We start from the raw sequence: 19,478 nt of genomic DNA, 5'->3' as shown, positions 1-19,478 counted from the left end.
AAAGAAATATTTATATTTATTGCTTAGTTCTCTGTTAAATAGATATAGACAACGAACGATGGAATTACAATATATCTACGGCAATTAATAAACTAATCCACAAATAAGACTTACAGGGTACTTATGTATGTATGTATGTATGTATGTAATTACATCCAAGATATTACATAGATATATAGCAAAATAATCGGCTAGAATCGAAGAAAGACGATACTTCTATAGAAAAGACATCAACGTGCTTTATATGTTTTTTTAAATTTCATTCAATATTTTCATTCAGTCATAATAAATTTTCAATTTGAATACGAAATTGTGAGGATTATAAGAATGAAGTCTTCATTCCCGTGGTAATTTTGAAAATATCCTTCCGTAGCGAACGCCGTCGTCTTTGGAATCACAGAATACCTAGATATAAATTTGAAATTTCCAATTCCTCTTATCGTAGTAACTAAGTACACATCAATACCTTCCTATAAAATGTTTACATTTATTTATATTACATAATACGTATAGCACAATAGGCGGTCATAATGCTAGAAGTAAGTACCTATTATCTACCAGTCCACCATTAAGTTTGACAGAGTGATTTTTATAATAACTTTTAAGTTTAAAATATCAAACTCATAATAATACTCCACTACAAACTCAATCACCTTTTAAAATGTGTATTTAAATATACATAATTGCATAAGAAAAAAGCAAATGTTAAAATTACAAGCCGGATTCGAACCCACATATTTGTAAAATGGAGTCCGCCGTCGCGTCGGCCGATCATATCGCGATAACCTAATGTGTCGTTAAATTCCGTCTTACATGTGTTTTCTAGCCTTTGAGTAAATGTTACAAAAAGGTTTCGTTTCACGCACCCTTTGTTTTTTAATTTGATGTTTAAAATGTGTAACGGCTCACCTTTTGTGACAGTTATTTTATTTTCTTTGAAATGATCCAATTTACTATCACTACCGACACCGCTCTTGTATATAATATTGTGTACATAAATAAATAAATACAAAAAACACTAATATTATAAATCTGAAAGATAGTTTGTTTGTCCGTCTTTCACGCTGTTTACCTACTTTGAATTTTTTTTACATAGATGGTTATAGTATGGAAGTACGGAGAAAGGACATAGGGCACTTATCACGTGGACGAAAGCTTGTATATTTATAAGTACAGCTAGAGATAATAATTATGAAACATCTTAACGTTTTATTCTTTTTTTTTTGTAAACTCTACTCAAAATCATACATATATTTTATAAATAATTTGCAAGCGACCTTTTTTTTAAAGTAAAAATTTAAATAAAGATTAGACACTTTGTAGCTGTAGTATTATATTATATATTGTCACTATTTTTGGTAATTCTCCATTTGAACAATCGTGAATACTTAATTTGACAAAGGACACGGAAGTGGAGTTACGTATTTAATTTTTTTGTGTTTTGTATACAACGCTTTCAAAAGCCGCAAACTAATAAGTAGCTATTTATTTAAACCCGAGAATTCATGCTTTCGCAATCGTTAGTTCCATTATTTTTTTGGACCACATTATTAACACTTAACAGCGTAGAATAGTCCAAACTAATCGTTATTAATTTAAGTCGTTTCTGAGTAAAAGAATTAACTACGAAGATTAACAACGTAACTAACAAAAATAATCGCTGTCTCACTTACAAATTGACAAAGGCATTTCCATCCACGAGCTCATTTTAATCCTTTGAGTGCATTGTCTTTTATTTTGTGGATATCACTAAACCGTTTCGTGATTATACCAAAAAAATCTCGAGTGTTAAAAAAGAGGTTCCCAAAAGGCTTTTTGTCACAGGTGGTAAATCCTCAAGTGCACAACAAGTGATACGTTTCCGTGCGAATTGGTTGCATCTTGGTAGCTGTAGGCTTTGTTAGGGTTGAAGGCTCAAAGGAGCCGACTATTCGAAGGGCCGAGCCATTTTCTGAACGCAGTGGACCGTGCCACTGTTTTTGCCGACCCTACCCGTCATTGTAAATGTTATGATATTTTGTAACGTGTGTGATAGGCATATTTTGATTGATACATTGAGTGTCAGGTCGGTGAGATTATTTTTAATCTTAAATGTTCAAAATTTCCTTTTATGGGACTGGTTGGAAAAGATTTTCTCTGCCTTTGTAAGTGTGACTAAGTACAGTTTCTATTTTTTTTGTAATGTATTTGTCGGTGTCTTATAAAGAATTAAAAATACTTACTACCAAAACCAGCTCTTAAGTACTCGTTTTAGGGTTTTCTAAATAATATATCACAATAGTTATCTAGTAGCGAGTGAAAAGATGTTTGACTAGGTACTTCTCAGGGAAAAAGAGGTAGGTTAGGTATGTCACGAAATTGTTGTAACTCAGAAATCATGAAACGATATATAAATACTTCCGATATATGTATATAAATAAATACTTCCTGGCACAAGCATATTTTTGCTTAAAAGGAGGCTCCAGTAACTAGCACTATTATTGTAATCTCTAGATACTGAATAAACAAAATTTATTATTATTAGTTACGTAGGCTTTAGTTCAAGCCTACGTTAGTATTTATACCTATATCGTTACTACAAAAAATACTTTAAATTGTTGGTAATAACGGTGTAAGGTCTAAATACGAGTGAGAAAAATAAACATTAGAATAGTTCATTCTGCTTACATTAATAAACACCAAGCTGTCACTTTTACGACAGTATGTGTGTTTTTTTATCACACAATGTCTCCAAACAGAACATTCTAAATAGACAGCGCACATAAAACCTAGGGTTCATTAATCGAGGCGTCAACCTCCCTATGCAAACAGGCCGAATAAAGAAGTACAGTTATTTCACTTGCCACATCAAAGCCTCCATACAATGCCTTTCAGCGTGTTTGTTCCAGTGACGAAATGCTTAAAGACGTCTTTGTATTCAAAGACTCCTGCGGCGTTTATTAAGAAGCTATCTGAACAGCGCAAATTCGACCATTTCTCGACGCGCTAAGATTTTATTTACACTGGCACCAATAAGATTAAACTACGTTTTTTATTTGGTCGCTATGCGGCGATGAATCGATATTGGGTATTGATTGCTAAGCTCGCGGAATAAAGTTTATATTAGTCTGAGATTTGGAGCGGTGATCGTGGGGAAGTGTTGTGGTAGGCGTTTCCTTTGCAAGTATGTAGGCAGTCGCCGGCGCGGCACGAACTCACGATCGTCTCGACTTGTTCGAATGCCATGATAGAATGCCTTTGAGGTTTTTTCTGTTTTGATCATGATATAGGTTGAGTTATTTAAAATATAATCTATCATATTTACTTTAAACCTTCTTTGAACTTGTATGAATTGGTTTCGGCTGTGTACACAAAGGCTAATTTTCGTGTGAATTTCGGAAAATCTTCCCTTTATTCCTTTAGGTATTCAGATTTTTGTAACCTATAATGCCTAATCTCTTTAAATACCAAATAACAATTAGCAACTTTTAAAATTTGGTTTAAAAAACTTTTAAAAATTACCAATACGGATATTCCATACGGATACAGGATTTTAGTTTACTTGTTTTAAATCAACACAAATATTTTCATTAGAGTAGGTTCTACTTATTTACATACATAGAAATAAAAATATTACCAACAGAAGCAAAAGAGCATAAATTCCTTTTAATCATAAGCTAAGCACTACTAATTAGTTTTAAGTTTTTTCTATTATGCCCAAGTAATTTAGCGTAAGCAATTTGAGATAATTTCCATTGTTTTCGCCCTACGATAAAAACTAATGACTAGACGTTTCGTAGCTTAGGAATTCGTGATAAACAGACATTCCGACATGCCAAAGTCGCAAATCATGACCTTTTTATCTATAGTGATGAGGTTACGAGACTACGTCGTAATGAATGTTGACCACTTAAGGCGATAAAACATATTATTTACGTGTGCGTACACCTAAACATTATGGTATCCTTAAAATATTTAATTTACGTAAAAAACGAACTTATTTTTCTGTGTCGTCGTATTAATTGTGGGGTACACAGAGCCAACAGTCTTAAAGACTGATCGGCCGCGTTCAGCTATTCAGTTTGTAAGCCTATCCCTATCGCAGTAAATACGAGATAAAATTTACAAAAAATTTGACAAAAACAACAGTGTAAACGAAACTTAGGGCAAAAACTGGTTAACAAAGGAATAAATTGCATTTAACTACTTAGGTATGCGCCGAAATTTTTGACAGACCTCTTTTATTAAATTTACAAAAAAAGTCGTTATGTTTAAAAAATGTTTCGTTCGTTTTTGAATTGAAAGTCAAAGCAAACTTATTTTATAGGTAGTTAGTTTCTACTTGGGTGTTGTTTCGTTTTAATTTTAAACTGTATTCTAACCTTATATAGGTAACCTGAAATGGTAATCCTCCATATGGTAATGGCAAACCCTAGGATATTCCATGTTTAAACCTTTTTATTCTCAATTCTAGCATAAAACCAAACAGCTAAACGTGGCCTGTCAGTCTCTTTAGGACTGTAGGTTCTGTCTACCCCGCAAGGGATATAGACGTGACTTTATGTATGTTATCCTATTTAATAAGGCCAATAAATAATAAGTTTCGTATATAATAAAAAACATATTACTACTTACATGTCCTTGCGCATCCATGGTGTTATTGGTCAGTTTGAGTTTACTGAACGAGACCGGATTGGCTGTCCAGTGGTGCCCCGGGGCTGGGGAATCAGGGTGCAGCATCAGTCTCCTGGGGGACTGGGGTTCGGCCCCGCCAGCCGCGGCCCAGGCGCCCCCGGCCCAGCGCCAACGGCGACGCCCCACCAGGGAAAGTTCCAGAAACACGCAGTACTCTTCTCGAAGGTCCAACCCGGATAAAGATACACGGAGCGATGGGAACATGCGTCTGGAACAAGAATATGTTGGTCAGAAATGCGAATTTGTACCGGCTTCGCAGGTAAAATTTTCCTTGAAAGCCACCTTTTGTTTTCAGAAATAAATATGATCCTGTCCCTCTCTGTACTCTCAACCCGAGCATTATCTTTGTAACATTTTACCAATCAGCTGACTGCTAGATAAATAACCGATATAATAAGGTACTTATTACAAATGAAGAAAGAGAAAAAGAAACATACACACGTTTAGATTCATTATACACAATTTCACACAGGCTTTCCTCGACTAGGATTTATCAACAAATATATGGTGTACACAAATTCATAGAAAAAAAATCACCAAAAATGGTCTAACAATTTAGCCGTAAGAGCCATACAGACTTTATTTTTCATAATATTACCGTAGAATTATTTATAGACCTTACTACCTATACATATTTCCATTATGATAGTGCTTTTAACACATTAGGTATAGACTGGTTTTAACAAACTGGCAGACAATGCAAGCGATATCAAATGACTAAGAGGCTAGAAATTAAAACCCGTTTTAAGTGATTTGTAAATAAATGAGAATCATTAAAAGAAACAATAGATGGTGCAAAACTGTCTACCTAATGTAATTCAAATTATTCTAATTAAACTGTTCACCTTTAAAAGCTGGCAAGTATTTAAATAGTATTCACTCAAAAATCTTCCCACAAACGTAACAATTATTGGGATATATAGAACTTCTCCGTGTATTCCTATAAAAATAACACTAAAGAAGAGAACAGCAAAAATTGACGTGAGAACTTATTTTCACCCAAAATAACACCACTTCATTGTCATTTCAAATTGAATAATGAGACCTCCAGCCGTAACGAAATAAAACCAAAACCACATCTATTCATGAAACAAAGAAGGCGATAATAAAATTAAAGCTCTCTAGAGACCGGTGGGGTTTACATTTATCGTGATTATAAAACGCTGGGCGGTTGATACGAGTGAAGGTTAGTGAAGTGTCGGTCAACGAGAGCTTTTGGCACCAGTTAGTGTGTATTAAAGGGTGTCATAAAATGAGATACATGCGGCGCCGCCTTATCAGTAGCCCGCCAGAGTGGACGTGATGTTACCAATCAATAAATACCTAAGATAGGAACCCGAATTTGTGGTCTGTCATATACATTAGTCAATTCTTGTTTTTGAATTCACACTGAAATAATACAAAAATATACCTAATGGCCTTTGCGGTCTCGTTGGAAGACAATACTTTTTGGTAAACAATGAATTGACAGATGATATAATCATGATAAAAAGTAATAATAAATTAAAGTAGTTAAATGCATTGCTGTAAACAATTTCAGTTGATATATCTCATTCACAAAGTTGACTTAACTAACACACATAATAATCATTTATTTTTATTCCACCACACATTCGTGAATTAAATTTAATCAAATAGTTGTGATAGTTTCTCAGCTTAGTTAAAAATCGACATTATGATTTATTAATAAAATTAAAAACATATTCCCGACTTTCTCCTTCGAACTTGCTCCTATATCAAACTCAGTAAATGCAAATAACCAATCTAAAGGCCAATTGCCGCCAAAGATTGCCGCGTTCAATTAGTGCGCAAGTTATCGAAAAGAAAATGTATATATGAAATAGTTAGAGTAGTTTTAAGAGGAGGGTCGTGTGATAGAGTGTCGGGGGCCCCATGGAGGCCCCATCACTCATATGTAGTGTTATCGGGAGGCTTCGGCGGGCTAATGCAGGCCCGAGATAAGCGGGGACAGAAGCTCAATTAACAACAAACTAAATTAGCCCCATTTAAACTTTATGATGGCGGCTACTGCCTTACGTGCCGCAGACGTACAGACAGAGTTGCAGGCGTGAGAATTGTTGTTATGAGTAAAACTTTTATAAAAAATTCGAGGAATAAATAGTACGTATATATATATGCTCTTCCTTAATGATAACAATTTCCGTTGCCCATTTCGCTCAACGTCACTTTTATGTGGTGTAAGATGATAAAAATGTAACACAAATATTTGACCCGACCGACATTGTGGTACACATCATCAGTTCTCATACTCAAGGGACAAGATTATGCAAATAACCAAATACAAGTGTATTCCACAATCGGATACTGATATCAGTCGGTTGGAAGTTAAATAAATGATGTGACAGATGTGATTGAAGCCCTGCTTAATCTCTCAAGTACAGAAGTCTGTTTACATGTTAACAAACATGACAGCGCTAGTAGAGTAAATAAGTAAATGTGTATTTTGTATGGTACACGAGTACGTGGTATCGACGCCTTTTTTGTTGACGGTACATTGACAAATCCGTTCACTCAGCTACCGTCGGGATGGCTCTTATCACGCCAACGACCATTTATCGAGTCTTTGAGAGCCGCGCGCCGACAAAGAGGTGACGATACAGCAAAATGTATGCAAAATCACCAGCCGACCATACGAGGTCTTTTAACCGTAATCTAAATTACACCTTTTACAACTAGAAGACCAATTCATTTATAAATTATACTTCTAGATTGCCCAATTGAGAATTCGTGTCGAACTTTCCATTTAGATATTTGTAGAATGCAAATGGAAGTGACAATAAATCGAGTTGTGAAGGTCTCTCGGGACCGCTCTGCGGCGGAGGTTTCTCAGCGGTTGTAGGGACACAATAGACCACCAAACTCGTGCCGAACAAAGTTTAGAGTGGGTCGTAAATCGGTAACAATAACAACCCGCCAATTGGCACACGGAGGCGCTAAATGCGCGGAAAGAAACCGCCACATCCGCTCCTCACATCCGCACTCGAATTCGGCGGGACTGCGGCCGTTTTTATTTCGCATCGTTCGACTCGAGTGGACGAGAATCCGCTCGTAACATTCTTGGGAATGAAAACGGGAATCATTACGCGAACACACGAGAAATCAGATTGAGTGTCAAAGATTTTCAGAAGTTGCTTAGACTTATTTGAAGGTTTCACATGTAGATAGTCATGTACGCAGAAAACTGCCGGCGAATAACTTCAAAAGCACTTTTAACTTCTCGATATTCACAGTGAAAGAGACTGATATGAGTTTTTAAATTCAGTAAAAAATATAATTACACTCGATCAAAAGGACTCTATTCGGACAAATATTTTGTTTGTAAACATGGCAACTGTCAAACAAGAACACACACAAAGTACTTTCATGCCACATTATGAATATTATCTAATGAACATAACGTAAATATCAGTCATAAAATGTTGCTATTCTTTTGAGGATAATCAAGCCGTTTAGATAACGCAAGACAGTAAATGTGCCTCCTCACATTCAATGGTGTTTATGTTCTAGCCGTGCCAGACCTACCCTAATAGTTATCTTTAATGCTAATTTCATGGGCTTTTTACGGCCCAAGTTCAATGTCATCGTTAGCGAGACAGAGAAGTCCTTGTCCAAGACATCTGGCTTTACATGGCTGTAATAGGAACGATAAACAAGTGGTCGGGAAGGCTCGTAGGAATGCTTGTGTAGGATTCATTAGCACTCTCACGAGAGGTCCGGCAGGTTTTTTCGTCCGCCCAGATGTGGCCTGCGTAAACACACCTCCTTTTGTCTGGGGGGATAAAAAATCGGACACCTGGAAGTGTCAAAATGTTCACTCGGAGAGGACCGTGTGAAACGCGACTATTCAAGTGATACGCTTCACGATGTTTGTATAATGTGTTATAGTACAAATAAATTCAATGTTTATGTAAATACTAGGTTTTTTTTCAACGGTTTTCGAATTGTAATCCATGAGGACACTAATTAAATTATTTCGTGTAAAAGGAACTTAATACCACGTATTTACTTTAAATTGATTACTTGTAATTTAAAAAAAATAACGAGTAGCTTGGGAGACAAATCGTTTTAAGTTAACTAACACTTAAACTGGGACTAAAATGTTCTTAAAGTAAAAATTCAATATTTGATGTTAAAAAAAGTTACTGAAATCAACTTGTCAACGATAATGTTTTTATTTCAAGTGATTTTATAGCACTTTAGTCGACAATAAGCGGGCTTTTATCGCGCGATTGTGAACTTGTAAATGGTTGCTTAGCATGCCATCATCGTAATAGCCGGTGTGATCGTGCGCACACGCATTGGGTCACGGCACCGTCGTTCCAGACCAAATTGATCATGACAGTACAGAAAAATCACTTCCTTTATAAACAACTAGTATTTTTATGGTTCTAGTGAGTAAATAAAAACACTTTATTGCACTAAAAGGAAAACATAGGAACTTAAACAAAACAATACAAATGCAGAACAAAACTACCTACTAGCTTTTGCACGGGACTGCACTTCCGTAGTAATTAAAAAAAATAATATATATGTAGCTCCAGATTTTTTGACATATGACTAATTGTAATTATAAAGTTCTATCGTCCTAAAAATCCTCACTTGAGCGAAGCTCGGAGATAAAGTCTAGGCTTGGAACTTACTTTGAGGCTAGCTCAATCTATGTAATTTGTCCCGTATATATTTAATTATTATGCGTTATCTTTCTGTTAAGTCTCTTCCTGCACACGTCCGTCATTGTTCCTCTCAAGTGGGACGTAATCTTTGACGAAACTTGTGCCATGAATCAGCAAATACTATAACAATACTTAACACATTAGGGGCGGTTCAGGATACGGTGGTATATACCAATTACAACCGGAAAATATCGTTTTGACATGCGTCATAACTAATGTTGTATTGGAGCTATCACCTAAAGATTTTAAACACACATGCATGTAACTTCTCTAGCCTATACGGGGTAGTCAGACCTAATAGTCGCGATACACGAACGCCACATTGGAGATAATGACAGGTTAGAAGTTAGAAGAACCCCAAGTTTAGCTCTTGAGTGAAATTTACAATCTGCGCGAGAAGTGAAACACACTGAGAACATATAGAGTATTTTTAAACACACATCTTTAAAACACATTAAAAAAAATGACGAAAAATTACAAACGTCTCCGTATATTCGCCCCCGCAAATCAAACAAACAGCTCTTATAGAGAAATATGTTTGTAACAAAACAAATAAACCAATTGGGGCCCCGCACAAAAACGTTCAGAAACGTCTCGAGAGAAAAGTAAAAAAAAAGGGAGAAGTAACACGGTATTAACATATTGATGGGCATCTATCTGTCGTTCTTTGTTTAAAATCAGCGACAGCACATTCAATCATTTCGATTGTGACAAAAAACACTGTATTTTATCATTTTATGTTGGTTTTTGCCGAGCTGCAGGTGGCATCAAAAAAAAAATAACAGTTCGCATCGCATCGACGCGCGGTAAAACATTAGTTGTGAATCAGGCTGCGATGATAAAAAGCAAAGAAGTTTTACGACTGTTAAAATAGACTCAATTTTATGGGGTTATTGTTAAACTTACACCTGACTTGACATTATGTCTATAACTTAAATTATATTAAACGTATATAGCATCACATTCAATGAGCCGATTACAACTGGCTGTTCATGTAAATCAACATGTTTTGCTACGTATCTATCAATCTCCCATTCATCAAACAGAGAAATATAATAATTAACTACATTATTTAACTTTCAACCTAACAATTTATACAATAGCTTGTATCAACTATCAGCCTAATCCCAATGATTGAAAAATCAGTAAACATAAAAAAGCAGACACATTTAATTAGAACCAGTCACGGGAATCAACGAAACAAAAGCTAGGCGGGCGGAGCTTACACCGGCGGTACAGAACTTGCAAAGCTCTTACAAAGCTCGTACGAAGCTCGCCCGCGGCGCAACCACCTGTGACATGTTTATGCGCAGTTCCTCGCCAAATTTACAACCCACTTCAGTTTCGATTCCCGCCGCTAGGGGTGTGTCTACGTGGATCAGGACTTTAACATCGATGAAAAAAATAAAGGCGCGATTTTTAAGAAAAGCATTGTTTTATCTCTTGGTCGTAACCAAGTTTAAAAATAAAAAAATGTATAGAGCAGAAAAGGGGTAGGGAGAAGGGATATAATAATTTAAATAATGTACCTATAATTTGATAAGGATATACTTGTGACATACTTAAAAAAAAGCTTTAACACGGCAAAATACTAACCGTTTGTTATTAGGTTATTAAGTACTATTTGATGAATTCTTAAATGACAAATGCTGAGAATATGGATATAGGTTTAACATATAATAAAAATACCTACTTGTATTCACTTATTTTATACATAACTAAGAGCATTAATGTCGTAATATAAATATTCTCGGAAGCGGACCTCAAGGTCCGAGTGGACGCACCCTACGTTGCGGATATTGGAAATTTTTAATCACCATGTCGGCGCCTTTACGCAATAAGGTAGCGAGCAATTGCTTCGATAATGTAACAGATATGTTCTCAGATTGTAAAAATATACTTAAATATACCGCCTCGATTACTGACCGCAACTCCACTCGATTGTTTAATCGTATTTATTGACATACATTCTGTTAAATCCGAATCGCAATTTAATAAAATCGATATTACAACTTGTGAGACATGCCGCGGAATCGAACTCGGATGGTTTAAATATTTTTTTTGTGTAGTCTTTTTAAAATTAAATTCTAATGATGTCATACAAATGAATGTAGATAATGAAATTTGTAGCATTTACAGAAAAAGTGCATCCTTAATAAAAGTAATCAAGCAATCATTAAAAATAACATAGAGAACAATAATTGCACGAGGACTCATTAAAACCGACAGAAAAACATTCGAATGTTATCACAGGAGACACGAAGCGCCGGCGCCGCCAAAGCCGTCGTAAATTGCGAATGTGCGGGTCTGCGCGGGCGCACAAACGCGCGACTATTCACTTGACAGGCGTTATCTGCCGCATCTATAGCCTATTATGCGCCTTTTGACGCCGACTGCAACCGATCGTTGAGATAGCCACAATGCACTTGTTGGACATAGGCGAAATTAGTTCCGATCTTGGCTATTTATGATGTGACTGGTAAGGGGTAAATTTTATTAGTATTTTTTACACCTCGGTTTTAGTTTTCTTTAATATTTTACCAATGGGCGGCCTCTCCTGTAAGTATCGTATTAAGTTTTTAAGGTACTTAAAAATAATCTACTTTTTTATGGTGATCTGACTAGCAATCCGTCATTTTAACTGAATCTTAATTAAATATTAAGCCATCAAAGCAGAATCAAAGGCTTAATGTGCCACGTTGTAACTTCTAGCTCTGTCTACCGTATATATCCCAACTAATACTCGTATTATAACCAATCTTTTTGAAAGTTCGCGTATTTATTAAAATTTATTAATTAGGCGTCTGGAGAAGGACAAGGATTAGTTTTCATCGTGGTCAATAGTAAAGTTCCCGTGGTATTTGCGAAAATCTTGTTTATTGTTTTGTAGATGATATTAAACTCGCGCGGGCGAAGCTGAGGTAAAAATCTAGTGATTAATATTGTTAAGACAGTGCAGTGTCTCCTCTTTTCTTTTTGTTCTCAATAAATGAATTGTATTATGAGTTCATCTAATCGAAACAAGTTGATCCGTTTGCTTTATTGGAACGCGTGAAGCAAGCCTCGAATCGACGACACAAAACATAGAGATTGCAGATTTTGCTTCACTTAAAATGTTGTTTGAAGTCGCGATTGATTTGTAAAGTCTTATTATTTGAATTTAAAAATAAACAGTACTTAATAACCTGGATATTTGTCACTGGTATACAGTAATTTAATGGTATATTACAAAGAAGGGAAAATGTCTTTTGGACAACTTAAATGTTGTTTACAAATTGGTTGCAGAGAAAAGATTCTTTTAATCAAAACATTCACAAATAAAAATCTTTATAAAATACTTCAGCAGTTTTAATGTTACAATCTGCATTTTACTTGTCTAACTTCAGTTCACTATTTCTGTCCTAACCTTGTTGCAAGCACTGGACACAACGGCGACGGCTCGTTAGCTCCCGACCCGTATAAATCAGCCCGCTTTATGACGACTCCCAATTTTTTAACATCCGAGTTAATGAAATGCGAGCGCAGTATGGGACCCGACTAGCGACATTAAAAACGACAAACCATAAGGACGGACGGTTTCTAATTATAATCCTGTCAAAGCTGCTATATAACGGAAGAATTGATGATCACCTGAAAGCGGTGATTCCTATCTTCAAGATAGTAGCGATCGTGAAGATAGTAGCTGTTTAATTTTAATATTTCATATTTTTATTTGTTTTGGCGCCGGCGATCTCGGTCGGGTGCCGGGGTGCGTATATTGCGTTTTTTACATTGTCAGTGACACATATTTAATTCTAACGGGGTAAATGCATCCTAAGGTTATTGAATATACGTTTAGCTATTTGAGACATTTGAAAGATAAAAGAAATCTGTAGCTACGATTGCCAGCTCTGAGTCTTTAAAAAAAATTGAAATGGGAGATTTGTAATCTGAAAAATTTAATGAAGGTTCTGCGTCATTACAGATTAGGCTTTGCGCATGCCTTATGTTACATTTAATCTAAAACCTATGAAATAAAAGCGAACTATGTCATTTGGAGGAGGAAGAGATAGCTAAATTGCATATTAATGACAAACTTATGAGTGCAGTCATTAGTAAAGTACACGAACAAGAAACAATTAATCAGACACAGGATCTCCGCTCCTTGTACCGTGATGCCGCAATCCCTAGAACTATCGAGCATTGCGAAATTAATAACACACTTATGTAGCATGAGTTAGAGTTTAGATTAGTCGATTTAGTACTTAAGTGAATGGCGCCAGTATTTTAGGACGCTTTTCGGAGAAGAGGTCTGCGGTAGAAAGTAAACAAGGAGGAGTAGAGAGATGAAGCTTCGTTTTATGATTAAAATTAAAATTCACTGAAAACACCTTTTATTTTTCAGTTTATAAACACCTTTTATAAATATCCGAGCTCAGTAAAATAGTGAAAATTGATGATGCTTTGCATCAACAATTTCTGCACACAGTAATAACTTTTCTTTTTGTCCGAAAGTAAAATAAGCTAAGGACCAGTTATTATCCACAACAACAGCACTCACATTTTCTTCATCGATCATCCAAGGCGGAGAAGACTTAACTTCTATACTGTTAGTATTTTAAGAACAAATCTGAAGTACTTAAACAGGCATCGCCGGGTTCACACACTAGTGCAGCCGACAAAGGCACCGCCGCACGCGAACCGCGCCCGTTTCACAATTAAGCCAGTGTGAGTTAATTGATATTAATACTTTATGTGTGGGATAAGTACTGAGATAGGAGCGAAACACTTCTTGATTTATACTCGTAGTTAGTGCTTTGTCTCAATCAAACACTAATTATTAAGACAACCCTACAGTGTAATTGTTGAAATTGATTCTCAATTCGACTTTATATTTTTGCACCAATGTGGTTACTCAAATGAAGATTTTTAATATTGCTTATTTCCGTGCATATTGCCAGATAATTACGTATTACACTATTATTACGTTTTTGTTTTTTCTAACCAAATTTTTTAATGACACGTATTATATAATTAATAGGTTTACACATATTTTGGTCAAACATTGGTCAACAACAAGTCAAACGTAAAAACATACAGAAATGTAGAAATCAGAGAGCACTTTTGTTACCTGGATGATGTCATTCATAATTGACAATGTATAAAAACGAAACAGGTTTGGCACGGCAAATAAGTAATGTTTTATTGGGAAGGCCGTACTGCAGTAAAGATCATAGGTTAAATGAAGCTGCTTCATTTCTTCTTTTTAATAGGCAAAATAAGTAAAGTAAAGATTGTAAGTCAGCTGATGGTCAGCTTTACTGGGAAAGGCTTCCTATGAAGGACTTTTTATATACTTTAGGAGACACACACATAGTGGTAAATATTCGGTCATCTGCGACTAATTGCTTACAGCTTTTTTAGTCACCCACTGAACATGTTTTATTTTTTGATGCTTTTAATTCGTTTTAAGCTTCGATCAAGGGTTTCAGACATTTTAATTTCGTGCCGTGTGGTTCCCGGCACTATTACAAAAAAGAATAGGACCACTCCATCTCTTTCCCATGGATGTCGTAAAAGGCGACTAAGGGATAGGCTTATAAACTTAGGATTCCTCTTTTAGGCGATGGGCTAGCAACCTGTCACTATTTGAATCTCGGTTCTATCATTAAGCCAAATAGCTGAACGTGGCCATTCAGTCTTTTCAAGACTGTTGGCTCTGTCTACCCCGCAAGGGATATAGACGTGATCATATGTATGTATGTATGTATTAATTTCGCAACCCGCCATGCGCTTCCGTTGACGCCAAGAGTCCAGGCTCTTTACCAGGAATCGCGCCAAGGCTGGTAACACGCGACTTCAAACGCGCCGCGCGTGCGTCACCCACACAATAAGTGGGCGTCCAGGCGACATCAACATCAGCTATTGACATTGAACCGCTGTTACATATTTCACGGAATTGTGTTCTGATGTCGCCATGTTGAACGTGCCTTCGCTAATTACGCCTTTTACATTTGATGGCGTTGGATTAACGGGCGCAAGTGTCAGTCTGTGAATTGTAAACACCGAGTGATGTTATTGCCGTTTACATTCACGTTTCCTTAGAAATGCGTGTTTTCATAGTCAACTGGCACGCTGATGTAAAGTGACATATCAAAGAGTAGGTACTTTATGTTGATTCATTAAAGATGAAAGGGCCAGATACTGAATTTATACTATTTTTGAATGATTATAAAGAGCAGTGTGGTCCCGGTAGATGTGAATGTGACATTTACAATCCATTGCTTCCCATGAATGACCCAGAAGACGATTAAAAAAATACTCCAAATCCTTTCCAAATTTTTGGACACAACGAAATAAGGTTTGCTTTGATAGGAGAAAGAATATAAAGGAGAGTAAGTAGTGTGTGTAAACAAAGACCTGAATATCCTAGCACCTCCTCGCAAGCGATAAAGTGACATTTTCAAAGGGACGCAATGAAAACAAGATAAACCTTGACCCCCACTTCACCATAATCGTGACACGGTGACAAACCATAACGCCGCACCGACACGTTCGTCCGTGCATGCACCGCACCCGCGACCCTTGGAAACGAGTCACCCAGCGTTATCTGCTGATAGGGTTGCCATACAACTTGTTATGTGGGAATAGGTACATACAATTTGAGGCAACACGTTGAGGCAACTGAATGTTAGTAACCTCTATCGGGTCAACGAAGGTCTACGAAAACTCATTGACAGACAAAACTGTTTGTGATCGTGGAAGTATCTTATCGTAGGTATCTTTTAAGTAAGACCGCCAGATCACTGAAGCGGCCCAATACCGGGTATTAATCTCTAGACTAGATAAACTGCTGGTACGAAGCCTCCCTACTGCGATAAAACTGTTACTCTTCGAGAATGTGCAACAATCCAAGCTGGTCCAGGTTCCATTGGAGATTTTTCTTCCAAATTTATATCTTCATATCGACAACAAATGGACGTCATAATTTCACCAAACATTCTTCAACCCTTCTTACATCTTCTGGCAACCCTGAACTGACTCGGCCAGTTATCTCCCGATGCATGTACCGCGTTATCTGTTTCGGTAGCAGTGGGTGAGTGATACGCATCGCGGCGTGATGTCTCGATGTCGCCGGGCAGCAGATGGTATCTGCGCACGAACCTGCGCGGGTGGCGGTCCCAGAGAATGTACACGACAAATGCACGTATGTAGGTTTGATATATAAACCCTTTATTGTAAGTACTTAAAAAGGTGCATGCAATAAAGAAATAGAAATGATCCAATATTACAAAAAAAAATTTACACAAGTTGTCGCTAGCCAGGTTTTAAACTGGAGGCCGGCGTCATTAAAACGTAAGTTTAGAAACCTATCCCTAATCAACATTCCGGGTAAATATTTTTATATTACATTTATACATTTGTATATTTTATAAGTACTATGTGATAGTAATTCGGAGAGGAAATAAATGATGGATTAATTTGTATTTTCGATTTGTTTGGATGTTCCTAAAATTACTTGTGGTGATGACAAAATGTAATCAGTATTAGGCTAAAATTGCTCAGCTTTATACCAACATTGATAAAATAACAGCGTTGTTATACCGTATTATGCATGAAATTATTTTGAAATAAATGTGGTACAGAATTGACAGTGTCTACTCAACTAGATACGGACAGTTCTAGTACTGAATATAAACCTGAATTTATTTAGACAGAAATCAAGTAAAATAGCTTTTCATGGAATGTCTTGTATTTATTAACCAGTTGACATTTCTAGAACACCAAATGTCAGGGGAAATAAGAGACTTTGTCTAAAATTCATTTTAATAATAATTCAATATTGGCATATAAATGAAGTTAATTTACAAGTAGTAGATAACTGGAACAGGAAATTAATCAGACTCTTTTTACAAAAAAAAAATATTCGTATAAGTTATTGAAACTACTTAGATGAAATGAATATTGTTAACAATAAAGATTTCAAATAGAAAGCAAAAGGGAAGGACTCATACTGACTTATGGACACGCCCAATCATTTGTTTTCTTTTTATTTTACGTTTTACTTTTGCGAAAATTCCTGACTGTAATTGCTATGAGTTCTGCTTTACATTTCTTTAAACACCTCCTGTCCTACTACATACTAAATGCGCTTGTAACGTTGTGTGTTGTGTGTCACTGAACGGATTTTCATGAAACTTTGCAGTTTTTTATATGATTCATTTTTACTTCTTATATTAATCCAACTTATATTACGTTGGAATAATATGAGAAGTAAAAATCTTTAGAGATTATTCTTTGATTCTAATTAATGAATTCCTTCAGCTGAACGTGGTCCTTTCATCCATTCAAGAATGTTGGCTCTGTCTACCTTGTAAGGGATGAAGACGTGATTATATGAATGTAGAATAATTTACCTCCATAAAGAATTTATAGAGACGGTGTTGCGCCGGCGCCAGTGGTTGCATTTACATGGCATTGTGAGGAGGCACGACTAAGTCGAGACTCCGAGAGGACTGATACTATCGGGCTTGGAGACCGCGCCCTCGGATGCTGTGTATACTATTGGAATACTAAGTGTTCAATTTCGGGTGTCTGTTTTACAGTACAGGATTCGTCGTGGCATCATTATATAGGCGACCACAAAAACAATTATACCTAAAGTGGAAAACTTAGATGTAGATTTTGACCTCTCATGCAGAAAGTGTGTTAATGTCTTAAATCAAATACATTTTTTCTCCGAAGGGAAGAAAATTAATTTTCTTGATGAAAAGGATTCTAGGCAACATTTATTAAAGGTTAAACGTTTACAATGTCTATTTATGACTATCACTTGAATGCATCAATCCAATAAAAAAAGTTGCTTAGGTATATAGTTCGTTAGCGCATTCCCAAACGCCGTTAGGTAGGATAATACTAGCAAAAAGTCATATCAAGAAACCAATGATACTGGACCCGACATCGTCAATATTAGTGTTGTGACACGTCATCAGTCATCTGCCAAGCCCTCATAATGACTGCCTCAGACGTTGCGTGAAACATAACAAATTCACAGCCGCACTATGGGTGACGAGTTCTGATAACATTCAGTATTTCTAGTACGTGATCATATTTGTAGGGCGGAGGTTAGAACGGGCGAGTTGAGCTGACGAGTGAATACGTAAACCGATTGGCGAGTTTGTCCAAACATTTTATATGTAGGTAAAAATGTGTCATTATCGATTAAGTAAATTTAGAAAATATCAATTATATAAAAATTTAACTGCCTTTGATTGAATTTGTATAATGGCAAAAAGTTTGCATCAAGCCTTCCGACAAACCAAAATATATTTAAAATGCTTTTCATACCTATTGACAATTATTAATATCATTCGAAGTTCTACTATGTCACAACTAAGACAATGCCAACTCGCCACTTCGACTTGCTAAACATTGAGATAAAATCGAACAATCTGAACTAAAGTTCTCATGAAGCGCCCAGCGATCTCGTAATGAGCACAGTTTCTAGGAGAGGAATTATGGTTGTAAAAATATAAGCACGTACGAGTGTGCATGATTTCGGATGCGAGATGTGATCTGATCCCCCACTGGGTACGACAGTAGGCCCCTCGGATTTGGTTACACACTCAGTTTTAAAATTTAGGATCAGAATAACAAGTTATGTCTGCATTTCGATCTAATCTAATTAATTAGATTTGTACCTGCATGAAACAACTTGGAAATCAAATACTTTATTGAAAAAACAAACAAGCAGATGCGATAAAAATAAAAACTGTTGAAATAAAATCACATTTGCAAAATACCTACAGTTTATTCAGTAAATGCATTCAAAATGCCAAGTTGTCTGATTCGCTCGCATTACAATTTGTTAGCGAGAGTCGAGTGAGTCGGCCGTGAGAATAATTCCCAGTTCCACGTAACATGGGTTAAACGCTTGTATCGGAGATACCGATCTAACCCGAGCTTCTCGTTGGCGCCATAAAAACAAAACACATCCCACAACCACTTTCTTCCTTAAATTATTCGAGGAATTTATGACGATTCGACCGACAAAAATGTTATAACCTAATGAGAAATTATCATCAGTCGTCTTCCAGCAAAAAATGAGTCGTGAGCTCGGCGGACCGACGA

At 36.3% G+C, this 19,478-nt stretch overlaps 1 protein-coding gene across 1 annotated transcript in view; it reads right to left on the bottom strand.

The window, feature by feature from the left end:
• The window catches only part of LOC106138413 (T-box transcription factor mls-1), a 37,416-nt gene that overhangs the window by 7,741 nt on the left and 10,197 nt on the right, over nucleotides 1–19,478 (bottom strand). Inside the window, exon 3 of the mRNA XM_013339555.2 lies at nucleotides 4,615–4,882. Coding sequence (XP_013195009.2) covers nucleotides 4,615–4,882 — 268 coding nt within the window. The remainder of the gene's footprint in view (nucleotides 1–4,614; nucleotides 4,883–19,478) is intronic.

The sequence above is a fragment of the Amyelois transitella genome, chromosome 5, assembly GCF_032362555.1.
Source record: "Amyelois transitella isolate CPQ chromosome 5, ilAmyTran1.1, whole genome shotgun sequence".
NCBI classification, from domain to species: Eukaryota; Metazoa; Arthropoda; class Insecta; order Lepidoptera; family Pyralidae; genus Amyelois; species Amyelois transitella.
The sequence above is the reverse complement of the archived record's forward strand: the minus strand, read 5'-3'. Positions and strand labels throughout refer to the sequence as shown.